The sequence below is a fragment of the Nicotiana sylvestris genome, chromosome 8 (genome assembly GCF_000393655.2).
Source record: "Nicotiana sylvestris chromosome 8, ASM39365v2, whole genome shotgun sequence".
In the NCBI taxonomy this organism is placed as follows: domain Eukaryota; kingdom Viridiplantae; phylum Streptophyta; class Magnoliopsida; order Solanales; family Solanaceae; genus Nicotiana; species Nicotiana sylvestris.
The window spans coordinates 177,477,240-177,493,922 of NC_091064.1; the positions used below are offsets into that span (position 1 = coordinate 177,477,240).

The following is a 16,683-nucleotide window of genomic DNA, read 5'->3' on the forward strand; positions in this document are numbered from 1 at the left end:
AAGTTGGGATGCCAAAATGAAAAGCTGGACCAACTTAAAGGGGCCACTTATGGGTTTGGCCTAAATTAATCCTTGTTTAAAAATTATTTATAATATTAATATATTTAAATTAAATCACTTTCGTATTAATTAATATCTTTTCTGTCCAAAATTAACACTGTTCACAAAAAAAATCTACAATATTGAAGAATCACTATCTTCTGTTTTAATTCTGGACTCCACATAATGGAATTTACGGGGAAAAAAAAGGATACAGTATTAAATTTAAAAATTCACTAAAAAGTTTCTGTGATTTCTTTTGAGCCGGATAAATAAGATTTTTGAACATCCAGAACTCTAGTGGGGAACTTGGACTCCTTAGCAGAGAGTTTAGTTTTTTCTTAAAATTAGTTTAGACATTTACTCATAAGCATTAGTTCATTTGGATTTTATTTATCCAATAAAGGTTTGCATTTCAGCTGAAGTACAATCACTTTGGGCATTTGAATCCGTCCTCCTAAAGTATGTTTGAACAAAATTTTAAATTCGTCGCCTTTTTGTTTCAAATATAAATTAAAAACTTTAAAAATAACCAGACGGAATTGGCTTGATGGTCAAGAATCCTAACTGAATAAAGCAAAAGACAGAAAAAGTTGAGAAGTTCAAGTAAAAATGTACTTTCCCTGCCATCTGAGCAAAGAAGATACTTCTAGCATGATTGTGTTTTACTCCTATTGCATACAAGACATATCTAAGGGCTTCGTACCATACTTCTAGCATGATTTTGTTTTACTCCTATTGCATAAAAGACATATCTAAGGGCTCGTTTGGTACGAAGGATAAATGAATAATTAATCTCGTAATTAAACTTGAGATAAATTTATCTTACATTTGATTTGGATAAAATCGCGATATAACTAATCCAACAGGATTGCAATGTTATTTTTAATCCCTATGGGAGGATGGGATAATAATCCCACCCAAAATAATTAATTTTGGAATAACTTATTTCCCAACGAAAAGACCGCCTAAGTTTTCCAATAGAATCTGCAATTCCTATTGCACAAAATGACATTGAATTGTAAGCACTTAATTCAGGTTTAAATTAAACCCCTCCTTTCAGATTTTGTGCAGTTATCACCCCTCATGAAGATATTGGATGTTGCACAAACACAGAAGTAAATGTACAAAGCATGAAAATGGTTCAATAAGTTTATATTGTTGCACACAAAGCCCAAGTCAAAAGTACTAACAATGAGAGCAATACAAAGCAACAGGAAATGAAAAACAGTAGCAAGTAGAGACTTAGAAGTGCGGCATGATCTACTCGCAGCTCCACCAAGAAAAGGAGAAGGCTGCCTTAATCTCCACAGTTTCTGATTAAGAACAGTCTAATAGTTTGACTTCTCCTCTCATTGTCCTTCTTGATGACGTGCAGAACCAACCTGCGTTCTATTCATCACAAACCATGAACCACATATATCATATCGACGACCAAACCTTAGAAAAAAGTGCTGTTAATGATTTCAGTTCTGGAAAATGAAAGAGTAACATAGCCAAGGATGAACTGCCGATTATCCATCTGAGTGCAACCAATAAGAATGCATTTTGTAATGCAGTCTGTGTTGGCACCGCCACCAATGGATAACACAACGTGTTGTCAAGTTCCAACATGCATGAAGTCTGCAGCTTCCTGCATGTGAAAAGGGAAACCAGAGACTCTGAACTCTGGCTGCTGGAACATGTCATCACCACTGAAGATGCTCGTAACATCGGAACCAGATTGGGTGGAAGTGCCCCAACTACCACTTTCTGAGTGCTGAACCATGGATCTAGTTAAGTTGCCACCTGCTGTACCCTTAAAAATACTTTTGTCGTGTGTTGGAGATGAAGGCTTGGATTGCTGCATATTCTTTGTGTTCAAAAAGCGCCCTCCAGTACCCCTAGCTCTCTTCATTGCGTGACGATGTCGAGACTCGTGAAGATATGGCTGTGCCATACAACAGATGAGATAAGACCACAATTTTGTTGTTGGCAAGTGAAAGATTAGATTGGGGCAGACGTACCTTTCTGTCTTTGACAAGCTTATTCTGAGCCTCCAGCTTGGCACGGACTTGACGTCTTTTGAGGATAGCACTGTATTGTTTCGCATTCACATAAATGGGAAAGCTCTCAGTGCATTCAAGAGGAAGTGCAACTCTTGTGGAGGTGACACCAACCATTTGAGGATAAATCTAGATATATCCAATATCAGAAAAGGAGTTACATAAAACAGCAAAAATTTCATTATCAAGTGAAATAAATTTGGTTTTATTGTAAGTTGAAGATTGAGGAGCTCGACATGAGCAGCATTAAATGAGGAGAACCGATTGTCACTTGCAATAAAGACAGCTGAATGAATTACTGTTCTCTACTTTTGAAGAACTGGCACAAACAAGTGCTACTCGCTCGGAAGAGATAGTAAAAGTTAGTTGCATGTTGAATTTGGCAGGGGTTTGCAAATCACAGGATTCATGCGGTAAAAGGACAGTGGACATCATCAAAGAGAGCTGTTTTGGTGCATCACTTGTGTCTCCACAGATCAAATTCGTTTTGGTTTCTTGTGCTTAGAAAAAGATATGATAGTAGAGACTAGATCACTTTCCAACTTACCAAGTAAAGGCAATCTAAATAGTGTTTCAAATGTCAAGCCTAATGGAGATTACACAGAAGAATATATTGTAACTTCAATAATTCCATGTAGTCTAAATTACTTTCAGTTTGTTAGTGCATAGACAAATCTCATAGTATCAGGACTCTAGATTTAGTGAGAAAACAGAGACAAAATCAGCAAAGGAGGAGCGTCCAAAGATACTTAAGCTGACAAACTTCAAAAACTGGAACTCAATCACCAGATTGCTATCTCCTTCTGCCCTACCTCAAGTCATGTTCAGATTAATTGTAAAAGCAAGAAAAATGCATCAGATGACCAGTATTAGCTTCGCTATTCCTCTTAAGATGATGTGACCAGTATTAGCTTCACTATTCCTCTTAAGATGATGTACCATGTACAAAAGCAGTTGCATCGAATTAATAGTAACTCTTTGACAAGCACCAAATGCCTCCCAGATCCAAGAAAGATGAGTGCATAAAGAGACAGATTTTGACATGGAATATGAATAATTATCCCAACATAAAAAGGTGAGACTGTTTGAGTTGCAATGACATTGGCAGCATCAGACAGAAATAAAGTAGTCCAAGTTTGACTCTTTCATTCTAGTAACCTTCATTATATTTTGGATGTTGAATCATAAAAGATAGACACCATTGTTTTAGGTAAAAGCCTTGTAGTCAAGGTCACTTACAATGGCATTTGATCCATAAGTAGCCACGAGCCTTCCAAAGTAAGTGTCAGCCCAAGGGTAGGATGCGCAAGCCTAGAAGAAAAAGTGATTGATTAGTTTACAAGTTATAAAGGCAATTAGTCATTTTGTCTTGATAATACATATAAAGCCAAGTAGTCATTGACTGAGTTATAGTAACTTGGAACAATGAAAGGGCTAAATTTAGAAGAATGGAGCAAATATTTCATTGAAATCAGGTTTTTTAATCAATCTTGTTTCTTCGAGCGAGGACATCAGAAGCAAGAACCACAAAAGGAAACAAAGGAAAGAAGTTAGAGAGAGAGAGATATTTTAGACTTGAGAATACTTCATTCCACATCCCCCCCCCCCCGGGATCACAATAGGGGTCGTGGAAGATAAATAGTAAAAGGGGGGGTTGTGGGGAAGATAAATTTCGGCGGTTAATAGTGACTATATGCACCAGTAAGTGAGTGGCAACAGCGAGAAAAAAATGTTAATGCACATAACAAACTGACATCAAAGTGCACCGATCTGCATAGCAGATGAAAAATAAGTAAAGATTACAGACCATTGGATGATTAATGTGCACATGCGGTTGAGGAAGAGTGTTGGTGGCACTTTTGCCTGATAGGGATGCTTTTGTTCCACTCTCTCCTTGCACCTCATAAATTCTATCCCAACCTATCCGGAAGAACATCATGTAATTGATGTCAGTGTACATATATAGTATTTTTATCACAAATATGAAAAGCTAATATACCTGCTAAAGCCTATCACGGATCACATTGATAAGAACATCATTTAAATAAATTCTGATATTATCACCCCAAAATTGAATATATTCATCTAAGCTCCTAACTTAAGGAGGTCTCAATTTGTTAACCGTTTGAGCACACTGTCCATGTGAATTGAAGTTTAAGAAGAGATTATGTTCGAGTTCATAAATTTTATACCTGGATAAAGCGCAACATTTTGCAGAAGAGTACTGCTTTTTGCCATTGCAGTCTCCACGTGATCAGATTGACCAGTTGAAAGAGTAGAAGTTGAATCCTGATCTTGATACTGAGATTCTGATTGCTTGATATTGGAGTGACATTTCGATGCAGATTCCGCTCCAGTCAGGACACTCTTAGAAGGAGAATTTTCTGCTTGTTCACCCGAGCTCCACATAGATGAACAATTCACAAACAAAGGAGTGAAAGATTGACCTTCTTTTCCACGGACACCTTTCTGGGAGAAGCTTATCATCCTCTTCGAATCCCGTGCTCCAGAAGCTTTACACTGAATATAAGAAAACCTCTATGCTACTTTAATACACTATACCACCGTCTAGACTGGAGTTACCTGATTAAATCAGAGCAAAATCCACGTATTAACAAAGAAGAAGGCTCAACTGACAATAAATTTAGAATACTAGACATCACAATTACTCAAGGACAGGCTACCATAGGAAGCTGAATATAATGACAAGCAGACTACTTGTTAAAGATTAATATTTCTGCCCAAATTTGAGTTAGCTGCAGATAATAATGTCCCAAGGTTCTGCTTACCAACTACATGAGCACCAGAGACAGCCACTAGGAAATAATCGCCCCCCTCAGCCAATGCTCTCAGTACAAGCAATAAGAAGCAACTAGCAATTTAGAGGTCATCACAGTATGTTAACTGTGTGCTTCATATACTAAGGGCACATATATGGTTACAAACTATGAGCTTGAATTGCAAGAGAAATATAACCGATAGTAGACACTGAAGTAGATAGAAATCGAAGGATAAAGGATACTGTCGCACTTTCATTCTTACTGCTATTTACAAGAAAGAGACAACACAGAATCTCTCTAAACAGAAGCAACAAAAAAAAATACAGTATTTACACCATATAGCAGTGGAAACAAACATTCTTTTTCATTATTTAAATCTGTTCAATAATTTAAACTACCTTAAAAAGTTTGAAGCATTTACACTTAAACCACAGGTTCAGATAACTAGAATAAGTGCGGATGAAGAGAAGCACAATCTTCAAGCTGTCTTCCAAACTACATTCTTCAAGCTTTCTTAAAAAATTGACCAGACTTTATTCCCTTGCTTTTTCTTATTCAATTAAACCCCAAAATCGACAAGCAATAACTGAATATGCTCAACCATTCAAATGACAATACACAATTTTGGATTTGGAATTGGTATAACAAAATTTTACACATGAATCAGGAAATAACTGCCAAAATCACAACTTCAAAAGGTTTAACTTATCATCATAACAAGTATGAGAAAAAGCAGAGGCCGATAGTTCTTTTTTTACAAGGTAACAATTTATAGATGTTATGGATTTATGTTTCAGAAAGCCAGCTTTTGCTCAAAACAGGAGGATCCTTACATGTTTTGAGCAGCCAACTTTATGAGAAAAATTCTACTAATTTGGAAAATTACAAGATTCAACCAAGCTATCATCATTTTCATTCCCCCTCTATCTAGTTTTAGTTAAGCCAAACAACGCATTACCCTAACAGTACCAACCAAGAATCAGATGTTTAAAACAGAAAATCCCCTGAAAACTTCAAAGAACTATGCTTTACACCTTTTTTATGATCCCCATATTTTCAAACTCCAAAATTCATTCAAGAAAATTCTAAAAAAAAAAAAGAAAATAAAAAAAAAGGAAGAACCGAGGCTAAAGAAAGGGTGAGACCTTTTGCTTTGGTTAATGAATGACTTGAAAAAGATGGATCCATTTGCAAGCATACTGATTTGATACAAACATTTGCTTAGTTTTGGCTCTTGGTTTGATGCTAAGATGTATTTTTGTGCTGTTTTCTCCCCACCTGAAAACTACATTAACTATATGCTACTACTAACTATTTCCTTTGCTTTCCCAAATTTCTCATATAAAAAAGTACAGTACATAAAACTTTTTTCTAAAAAAGAAAAAGGCAAAGGAAAAAAACAAAACTATTATCCACTCAGTCATCACATGTAATACAAACAGTCCTACTTTCACTCTCTTTACCCACCCTACCCTCAACCCCTACACCTTCTTTTGTTTTTTTCTTTTCTTGATTTGGGCACCCTTTTGATGATAATATTATGACTAGATTAGCCACCTAACCTAATTATGACATTTATGACTTCAAAGTAGACTTCCAAGATTGGAACTAACTTTGGTGAAAGGATTTTTCACTTTTTAATTTAACCATTATGAACAAAACAATTTATTAACAGTTACACAAATAGAAAAGTTGAATTTTTTTTTAGCTTTTAGGCGTTTTGTACGGAGGATTTGGTTGCTTAAATATTTATATTTTCCTCATAATTGGATTAAAATGACTCCCAGAAAACTTTTTTATATCCTTCCTAGGGTTGTGCATTTGTATCGGATATCCGAAATCCGATCTGATCCGCTCAATTTCGGATTTTGGATTTCGGATATTTGGATCGGATTCGGATTTGATTTATTAAAATTTCGGATTTTCGGATTGGATTCGGATTTGTATAGTTTGAACCCGATCCGATCTGAAATTCGAATTTATTAAGGGAAGTATAAATACTAATTTTATTGTTAGGGTTAGCCGGTTAGATCTTATTTCATTCTGCTGCTCCCTCACTTCACGCCTCACACCCAGAGAGGCAGAGACTGCTGGCTGCTGCTCACTTCACGCCGGCTCAAGCTGCTCCTGCTCGTCGCTTCCTCTATCTCTTCTCTGTGTTCCGGCGACCGGCGACCGCACTGGTAAGACACTAAGACTCACTTCTTCTCTCTCGTTCTCTCTCTCTTTCTCCCCCTTTCTTAGAGCTTAAAGGAAGTGTTTGTTCTCTTTTATTTCTTGGATAAAATTGATGAAATAAATTGGGGGTTTCACTCTTGACTTTCTTAAATAGAAATAGACCATACTATACTACTATTTTGAATCCGATTTTACTTTTAATTTTTTGTTTTGTTTCGTAGATGGAAGATGAGGTAGAGATGGTGAATAAAGTTCAAGCTCTTGTAAAATGTGGTGAAAGTGGTGCTTCAAATGATTCCACAAGCAACGTCGAATCTGAATCTGGTTCGAAGAAAAGAAAAATCATGAAAGAAAGATCAGTGGCTTGGCGACACTTCAGTAAGTTCACTGATGACGAGGGTGTTAAAAAAGCGAAATGCAAGTACTGTCCAGAAGAATATGTAGCTAACACCAAAAACAGTGGTACAAGCAATTTGCTATCACATCTTCTCAAGTGTCCGAACAATCCCCACAAGCCGGAGACAAGCCAGACAAAATTAGCTTTTCAACCGAAAGGTCAAACAGGTGATGTCTCACTTATCCCTTGGAAATTTGATCAAGAGGCATGTAAGAGAGCTTTAGCTCGTATGATAATTATAGATGAACAACCCTTCATTTCTGTTGAAAATGATGGATTTAGAGACTTCGTGAGAGCTCTTCAACCTTTATTTCATATTCCATCTCGTACTACTATGACTAGAGATTGTTTTGAGATTTACCATGATGAAAGACTTGCTTTGAAGTCAATTTTTAAAGAATCAAAACAGAGAATTTGTATTATGGCTAATACATGGACATCAATTCAAAGAATTAACTATATGTGTGTTACAACACATTACATTGACAAGAATTGGAATTTGCATAAAAAGATATTAAATTTTTGTCCAATTATTAGTCACAAAGGTCAAGATTTAGCTAGTGGTGTTGCTAAGTGTTTACTTGAATGGGGAGTGGATAAAGTATTTACTGTGACAGTTGATAATGCAAGTTCTAACGATGTCATGGTTAAAGAATTATCCAAACAATTTACTAGATGGAACACTAACTTGATGGAAGGTAAGCATGTTCATGTTAGATGTATGACTCACATCATCAATCTAGTTGTTCAAGATGGGTTGAGAGAACGGAGTGTGTCTGTGGAACGAATAAGACAAGTTGTTAGGTACATTAGACAATCTCCAGCAAGATGGAAGAAGTTTAAAGAATGTTGTGATCTAGATAGGATAACTTCTAAAAAATCATTGTGCTTGGATGTTCCTACTAGGTGGAACTCCACATATTTGATGTTGAAGGTTGCTACAGTTTATGAGGAAGCCTTTACAAAATATTGTGATATTGATTATGGTTTGATGTCATGTATTTTTAACTGTATTTGTGAGGATGGACAGCCTATAGGTCCACTTTTAAGTACTGATTGAGATAGTGTAAGATGTATTGTGAAGTTTCTTGAAATATTTTATGAACTCACCTTGAAGGTATCAGGTACACTTTATATTACATCTAATGTGCACTTTCTTGAGATATGTGTTGTTGGTTCTTCTTTGAAAGAGTTGATGCAAAGTGAAGATGCTACCTTGAAAGAAATGACAAATAATATGAAAGAGAAGTTTGATAAGTATTGGGGGATCCACAAAAGATGAACAAAATGATTTTTATTTCATGTGTGTTCGATCCATGCCACAAGTTTCAATCTCTTTCGTTTGCTCTTGCTGCCATGTTTGGAGAAACAATAGGTGTGAAAATACAAATTGATGTGAAGACATACATGGAATATTTGTTCAATGTGTATGCAAAGAAGAATGGTGGTTTTGGTTCATCTCCATCTTCTCCATCTTCCGGTTCATGTCCATCTTCTCCATCTTCCCCTGATTCATGTCCATCTTCTCCAACTTCATCTACTTCTTCATCATCGCTTTCAAAATTCATGTTAGATTTAAAGAAGCATACGAAGGGTGAAGGAATTGATTCTAAAACAGAGTTAGATAAATATTTGGGTGAAGATGTTGAGGAAGACTTTGAAAATTTTAAAATTCTGGGGTGGTGGAAGTTGAATTCACCCAGATTTCCCGCACTTACTGAGATGGCACGTGATGTGCTAGCCATTCCTATTTCTAGTGTTGCCTCAGAATCAGCCTTTAGTACCGGTGGACGCATACTTGATCCATCTAGGAGTTCATTGACTCCTAGATTGGTTCAAGCTCTTGTGTGTGTCCAAGATTGGCTTCAGAACGAATCAACAACTCCGGTTAAAATTGAAGAAGATTTAGATAATCTTGAACAACTTGAAGCGGGTAAGACTATTTATTTCTTCAATTACTTTACTTATGTTTAAGGTATACTTATGTTATATTTCTTTAGATTATTTTTAAACTAATTTATTCTATTACTATCTTATTCTACAGACTTTATTAATACCGGAAGAGAGCCTTGCATCGTCGATATGTAGAAGGTAGGATTTCATTTCCCAGACTTTAGTAATTCTGCTTTTATCCAAGTATTTGAAATGCTAGAGCAAGAGTAGCCAAAAGAGGCATTTGCTAATATGTCATTTGCTAAGGTATTTCTTCCAAATTAATACTTTGTTCTGTTGAAGTGGATATTGCAACATGCTTGCATACTTTGTTAAGCATGTACAATTGTAGTGTGTTTGAAGTTTGAGAAATGTTCTGCCCAGTATTAGGCTGAATGGCTGATGCGTGGAAATTGCTTGTACCACTGTTTCTCTCATTTACTTAGGGCTGTGATTTACTGATCCTCTCATTTTTTACAAGTGCAGTGTTGCAGAACTTGAAAGCGTGCCAGGAATCAGGATTGAGTGCGATTGCCATAGAAGTTGGAACTTGGAACTCTTTTGTGTAGTCTATTAAGGAATTCTGGTTGAGGATTTCAGTTCATTAGACATATATTTGAGATTTTAGTATATTTTGTTTTGTTATGAAGATTGTGTTTTGTTTATGTAATGGATTCTATCACAAGAATTAGGATTTACAGCTTTCCTTTTCTTGCTGAGTTATAATTATTAACTATGTGTATGTCAATTAGGACTGATGTTCGAGAACTTTGTTCACAAGAATTAGAACTATAGAGATGACCAAGAACTATGTGGATTAGGACTAATGTTCATAAGAATTAGAACTATGTTGAATTGAACTATTGTTTATGTTAATTTTGTTCTGTTATGAACTGTTGAATCCGATCCGAAAATCCGATCACCAAACCGATCCGAAATTATGCAATCCGATATAATTTGGATCGGATTCGGATTACGTTTTGTGGAATCCGAAATCCGAAATGTGTTAAATCCGATCTGATCCATGCACAGCCCTAATTCTTCCCCACCCAATTTTTCACCCCCGTCCTTCACTCCCCCACTCCGTGCCCCAGAGGAGTGAAGTTATGTTGGCCCAAAGATAATCAATTGAACACCCTTTACCAAAAAAATACTATATATAAGGAAAAATATTACTTGTTATTGATTAAAGGGAAAGGGACTTTTATACCATCCATCTACTTTCGAATATTGTCTATATTTAACCTCTGTTATATTACCTAGTCAAATTTACCCCTACCGTTATTTTATCTGGCCAAATTTACCCCTATCATCAGCAAACATTTAAAAATTACCCCTTGATTTGTTAAGTATTCCAGAATCTCTCAAATTCCTTTTATTTAAATCATATGTTATTCTTCTTGCTCCATTATTTTCATAAATTACTATTGTTGTGAATGTTAAGTTACTAGACTATACAAATTATTCATAAATTCTTTTTAATTACCAATGCACCCACTTCTCTTCTTGTAATAATGGGTTTGAAATTGGTTTAAAATTTTATTTATTTTTCAATTATGTATATACCATAGAATTTAGTGGGTCTATTTATTGTGTATTATATGCAGTTGATCATCATGTATGAAAAGGTATATTCAAATATATTTTATCATTGCCTGGTTAGTATAGAGTTCGATCGACTAGCTTAAGAGTGCATAATATGCAGGAATTTGATTAAAGCAAAGTTGAATTCGATAATTAGCCCTCCGAGGAACTTCAACTTCAATCACTATAATACTTACAAAATCTCCATATATTTGGTGCAACGAATTCATTAAAATTGGGTTGTTGTCAATACTTTTAGAATTTAGAAAGCTACCTAATTTAGATATTTCAATTTACAATACTTTTTTTATTAACAGTTATATTATTTAATATATTTTTCTCTAATTCAGAAAGCATGTAAATGCCAATTATTTCGAAAATAATGGACCAAGAAGAAGAATCAGTAACTTAATTAAAATGATTTGAGAGATTCTGGGTTATCTGATGGACTGAAGGGATAATTTCCTAAAGTTTACTGATTGTAGTGGTAAATTTAGCCCGATAGTATGACGGCGATTAAATATGGACAATATCAAAAAGTATAGGGGTATATTTGGCCATTTTTCCTTGATTAAAAAATAGATTTTGAACACCCTTGCATAGCCCACTGGGAGAGGGTGTTCAAAATTTGAACATCCTTATTAAATTTTCTGGCTTCAACACTAGACCCGAGACCCCGACCTATCACCGGGCCCGAAACTTTTCTAATGCCTTTTTGGGCAAAAAATACGTTTTTACTACTAAAAAAAGTTACATAAAAAACTAAAACGCAGTATTATACTGCATTTTAATTTAAAGAAAAGTTAGTCGTTAAAGTAAAACGCAGTATTGTACTGCGTTTTCCTATTAATATTGGGCCCAACTATATTTAATTAAAGGAAAATGCAGTACAATACTGCTTTAAGGAAAACACAGTATTATACTGCATTTTGCTTTAAAATTTGGGCCCACCAATAATTCAAATACATAAAACGTGGTATTGTACTGCGTTTTACATAAAAAAAAATTGCATCCCAAGCTTATTTAAAGGCGTTTGAATTTTATGAAAATCCATTCAATACTTTCCTTCAAACTTCCGTTCATACATTTCTCCTCTTCTTATCAATCATTTTTTTACAATGTCTGAAGAGCCAAAAATAAGGGTTTCATTATATTGGGGGGGTGAGGTTGTGCTGGAGAATAACTCTGTGAGGTATAGCTCACCTCCACGGTGTCATGTTAAATTGCCGCTTACAATGGAGTACGATAAATTGATATCGTTGTTACGTAAAAAAATGAGTCAGAGGAAGCATTCGGTTAACCTTAAAGTAACTGGTAGATTTCCGTATTTAGTGACTCCGTAGGGGTTTGCTTATTACTCCGAGTTTAACATCGAAGATGATGAAACTCTTAGATATTTTTTGCGAATTCCGGATAAATACAAGGAATTTATTAATAAAATTGTTGGAAATGTACGTCAAGGTGGAAGACGTTCCCAATAATGAGGGCGTACATAGTAGGGATACCCCCAGTCATCGGGTGGTTATTCTGGAGCAGTTTTTGCCAGACAGATTGCCGATGAAAGAGCTTACCTTGATTTAAACTTGTCACCACCGGCGAATGAGCAGCCACAAAATAATTTTTCGACTTTATATAATCCACAAGACGATTGGTAAACTTCAATTTTTCTACGCTTTATCGATGTTTATTTTATGTTTGAATTGGATTTGTATTAACACTCATATTTTTCATAGGGGGTATCGTCCGGATATGAATTTTACAAGTTATGACCCCGCCTCTATTTAGAATATGCGTAGTTCTGGAGTATTGGATCACGGTGGTCCATTCGGGAGTCATCACCAACAAGAAAATATCCATCATGAAACGTCAAGACAGTACGACTTGTAAGTAAAGTGATATATCTATTTCTAAAGTATTTATCTAGTTGGGTAACTTATCATTTTGTTCTTTTTGTGTAGTGAAAATGAGCTTCTTGATGTTGCTGACCTCATACAGTTGCCCATAGACGACGTATTCACTCTTGAGTTGGTAGATGCGTAGAGTCAGGAAGATGATAGTGATTATGAAAACAATGCAGATGAGTCTGGAGATGACACACCCTTCCATGATGAAGGTGATGATGAGGAGGAAGTGAATGTTGAACCTGAGCTGACGAGGGAGCATGTTCCTCCACCTCCCGCTAGATCAAGAGTGTACGAGTCCCACGTGCTATTTCATAAGCGTAATATTCCCTACCTTGATAATTTGCCAAGTATGCCGAACGTGGATGCCCTCACAAGGGATGATGACGAAATTCAGTCAGCGATGTGAGATGAGTCTAGACCAGCTGTTCTGACAAAGGGCATGTATTTCCCCGACAAAGCTCGCCTAATTAGGGCTGTAAAAATCTACAGTATAAGAGAGTGTCGTGAGATGATAGTAAGTAAGTCAACTACGGAGGTATACAAGGCTGTATGCCGTAGAGACTTTATGGTTTGTCACTGGATGTTGCGTGCCAGCAAGAAAAAATCAGGTTTGTGGAAAGTGGGTAAATTTATTAGCACCCACAGATGTGAAATGGACACATTCAATGATAATCACTTCAACCTGGATGTGGACTTGATTTCTCTTGTCTTGATTTCATATTTGGAAGTGTCCATTAGGTTCAAGATTAAAGAGTGTATTATAGCCATCCACCAAGAGTATGGTTGTACTATAACCAAAAGAAAGGCATATCTCGGTCGCAAACATGCCTTTAAACTTATTTATGGTGACTGGGATAAGTCTTTTTCAAATTTACCCAGGTGCATGGCCGCACTGCAACACTTTAACCCCGACACTGTTATTGAATGGAGGCGTGAACGTAGTCCGGACAAACCCGAATATATTTTCAACTATGTGTTCTGGTCATTTAAAGCAACAGTTGATGGTTTTGTGCATTGTCGTCCTGTAATTTCCATAGACGATACTCATGTATATGGAAAGTATGATATTAAGCTTTTGATTGCAGTTGCAGTAGATGCCAATAGACAAATATTTCCATTAGCTTTTGCCATTTGTGCCAACGAAAGCGAAGAGACGTGGACGCTTTTCTTGAACCACTTGAAGCAGCATGTTGTCAAACAACGTTCAGGTATTTGTCTAATATCTGATCGACATGGTGGTATTTTAGGTTCTATACGACACTTTCTTGAATGGCAGGAACCATATGCATACTACCGTTACTGTGTGAGGCACCTGAAGGCCAATTTCCAGAAGAAATATCCTGACAAGGCCTTGCATGACTTAATATGGATGGCTGCAACTAAGCACCAACAGTGCAAATTCACCAGGCGCATGGAAGCGATTCGACAGATAGATCCACGAGCCTATACTTGGTTGATGGGACATGAGCTTCACATATGGACATTGCATGCTGATGGCGGCAGATGATGGGGAGACCTCACTAAAAACTGTCGGAGTCATTCACCGGCTTGTTGAAGTCTGTCCGTGGACTGCCTGTCACTGCCATGGTCCGCATGACATTCAAACAGAGTGCATAGAGGTTAGTTGAAAGGCATGGAGCTGCATAGGCATTGATGGACAGGGGTGTTCAATTTATGCCAATACCCATGAGAAGATTTGAAAGGTACAGGAGGCGAGCCCATTGGCATTCGTTTCTACAGTACGATGATGACCGGGGTGTTTTTGAAGTTAAGAGCGCTATCCGCGGACACCGTGGGAATAATCTACAGACGGTGAATAAAGCCAAAAGATTTTGTTCTTGTGGAAAATAGACCATCTACCACATGTCGTGCGCACATGCGTTGAAGTGTTTTCAATAAGTTGGATATGGGGCAACCAACTATATTGATAGGCAATATAGTGTTGCTGAATACGTAGACACGTATAGCGGACAGTTGTAGCCATTAGGTGCTGAGCATTATTAGCCACCAGAACCTTTTAAGATGGTATGTAACAAGGACTATTTGCGCAAGCTGCAAGTGAAAAAGAGAACGCGTATACGGAACCAAATGGATGTTGGTGACACCGTTTATGCGCGTAAATGTGGCATATGCTCGCAGCCAGGACACGACCGTCGTAAATGTCCTTCAGGTGGTGTGCGTGGCAGTGGTAATCCAGCTCCTGGTGCAATTCGTAGAATGTACCCAACTATCAAGGATACCCCTAGTCTTTTGTTTTGGTTTTGTTTTTTTTTAATATGTGTCTGTACTTGTGTATGTTGCAATATATATCAAATAAAATTATGTTCCACAATCTTGTTACATCTTATTTTTTAATGTGACGTTTTGATATGGTTCAAATATTAAACTTATTTGTGTTAGTAAAGAAGACCAAGAATGTGGAATAAAAAAAATTACGTATTAAAAAATAAATCCAATATGTAAAGCGTGGTACAATAATACGTTTTATCTATTGTATTGTCGTTCTCAAAAAGTTGAAATGGCTGAAAAAAAAGCTGTTTAATTGCAGAATAACTTTAATATGTAATGCGTGGTATAATATTACGTTTTGTTGAGTTGTCATGTCGTTCTGAAAAAGCTGAAAACCATGTGAAAAACCTGTTTTGTTGCAGAATAACTTTAATATGTAAAGCATGGTATAATACTATGTTTTGTTGAGTTGTCATGTCGTTTAACTTCAATAACTAAAATACAGTATAATACTACGTTTTGTGTGAAATATTGACTATAAATAACAGGCGCATGCTACTTATGTTCTGCACTTAACAATAACCAAAGTTTCTCTTTAAGAAATGTCTGAACAACCCGTTTATGTCCCAAGGTGCTATTGCGGAGAAAAATGCAGTTTGTACAAATGGTGGCCAAATGGTGGACGCCGCTACTGAGCATGTATGAACAAGGAGGACGAGCAACCCCACAAGCCTACATGTGAATTTGAGGTATGGATGGATGAACCATGTAACCAGGAGTGCTACAAAGAAAGAATTTATGATCTTCATATTACCTGTACGAGGCAAGTGATACGCGAGCGCCGAACCAACCAAGAAATTGATGAGTTGAAGGCGAAACTCAATGAGGTAGAAGAAGAGAAAAAAAGCTGGAAGACCAACTCCAGTGGTTGGAGCAAATAGTAGTACGCGGTCGTAACTAAACAGTGGCTTGTACGTGTTGAGCGTACTAGTGTATCTTTTCATTAGTTCTACTGTTTGTTTTTGTTATGTGTATCGTTAGATTTGCCGTGTTGGTGTTTGTGTTGTCATGTTTAAATAAAATTGCTGTTCAAATTCTGTCACAATAACTTGTGTCGTTAAACTAGAATTGTTGCCATTATCTACATAATGTATTATTTTCTTCATAGAGTTGTTCAAATATTCAACGTATTGCTAGAAACGCATGTGAAAAAGTTTTTTCCTTGCATCTTAATAATATGTAAAACGCAGTATAATACTACGCTTTGTTGAGTTGTCATGTCATTCTGAAAAAGCTGAAAACCATGTGATAAAATAATGTCGTTTCAGAGAAATTTAATATGCAAAACATGGTATAATACTACGTTTTACGTGTATGTAAAGCGTGGTATAATACTACGTTATATGTGAAATCTTGCCTATAAATAACAAACGTATTCTAGTTATTTTTTGTGCTTAACAACAACCTATAGCAAATATTTTCATAAAACCAAAGTTTCTCTTTAAGAAATGTCTCGACAACCCCTTTATTGCCCAAAGTGCGACTGTGGAATCAAAAGCATGATGTACGATTGTTGAGAAGAAGCTGGACACCGC

The 16,683-nt window shown here is 36.3% G+C and overlaps 1 protein-coding gene across 2 annotated transcripts; it reads right to left on the reverse strand.

Annotated features, from left to right (window-relative positions):
- Positions 1 to 1,162: 1,162 nt before the first annotated feature.
- LOC104220587 (nuclear transcription factor Y subunit A-3-like) lies at positions 1,163 to 6,207 on the reverse strand. Of its 2 annotated transcripts, none has more exons than XM_009771483.2 (6): positions 6,010 to 6,207; positions 4,277 to 4,667; positions 3,892 to 4,004; positions 3,324 to 3,395; positions 2,046 to 2,213; positions 1,163 to 1,969 (listed from the first exon to the last, which is right to left on the reverse strand). In XM_009771483.2, the coding sequence occupies exons 2-6, from the start codon at positions 4,569 to 4,571 to the stop codon at positions 1,640 to 1,642; spliced, it is 978 nt and encodes a 325-aa protein (XP_009769785.1). In that variant the 5' UTR covers positions 4,572 to 4,667; positions 6,010 to 6,207; the 3' UTR covers positions 1,163 to 1,639. The 2 variants fall into 2 exon arrangements, with proteins under 2 accessions (XP_009769785.1, XP_009769786.1); XM_009771484.2 differs by lacking the exon at positions 6,010 to 6,207 and adding an exon at positions 4,874 to 5,225.
- Between the last annotated feature and the right edge of the window lie 10,476 nt (positions 6,208 to 16,683).

Excerpts from the sequence above, each read along its gene's own strand:
- LOC104220587 (XM_009771483.2), bottom strand. The coding sequence starts at position 4,571 with ATGATAAGCTTCTCCCAGAAAGGTGTCCGTGGAAAAGAAGGTCAATCT. Across the intron at positions 3,396-3,891 it reads TGCACATTAATCATCCAATG|GCTTGCGCATCCTACCCTTG; the intron begins GTCTGTAATCTT and ends TTTTTCTTCTAG. Across the intron at positions 1,970-2,045 it reads AGCTTGTCAAAGACAGAAAG|CCATATCTTCACGAGTCTCG; the intron begins GTACGTCTGCCC and ends TGTATGGCACAG.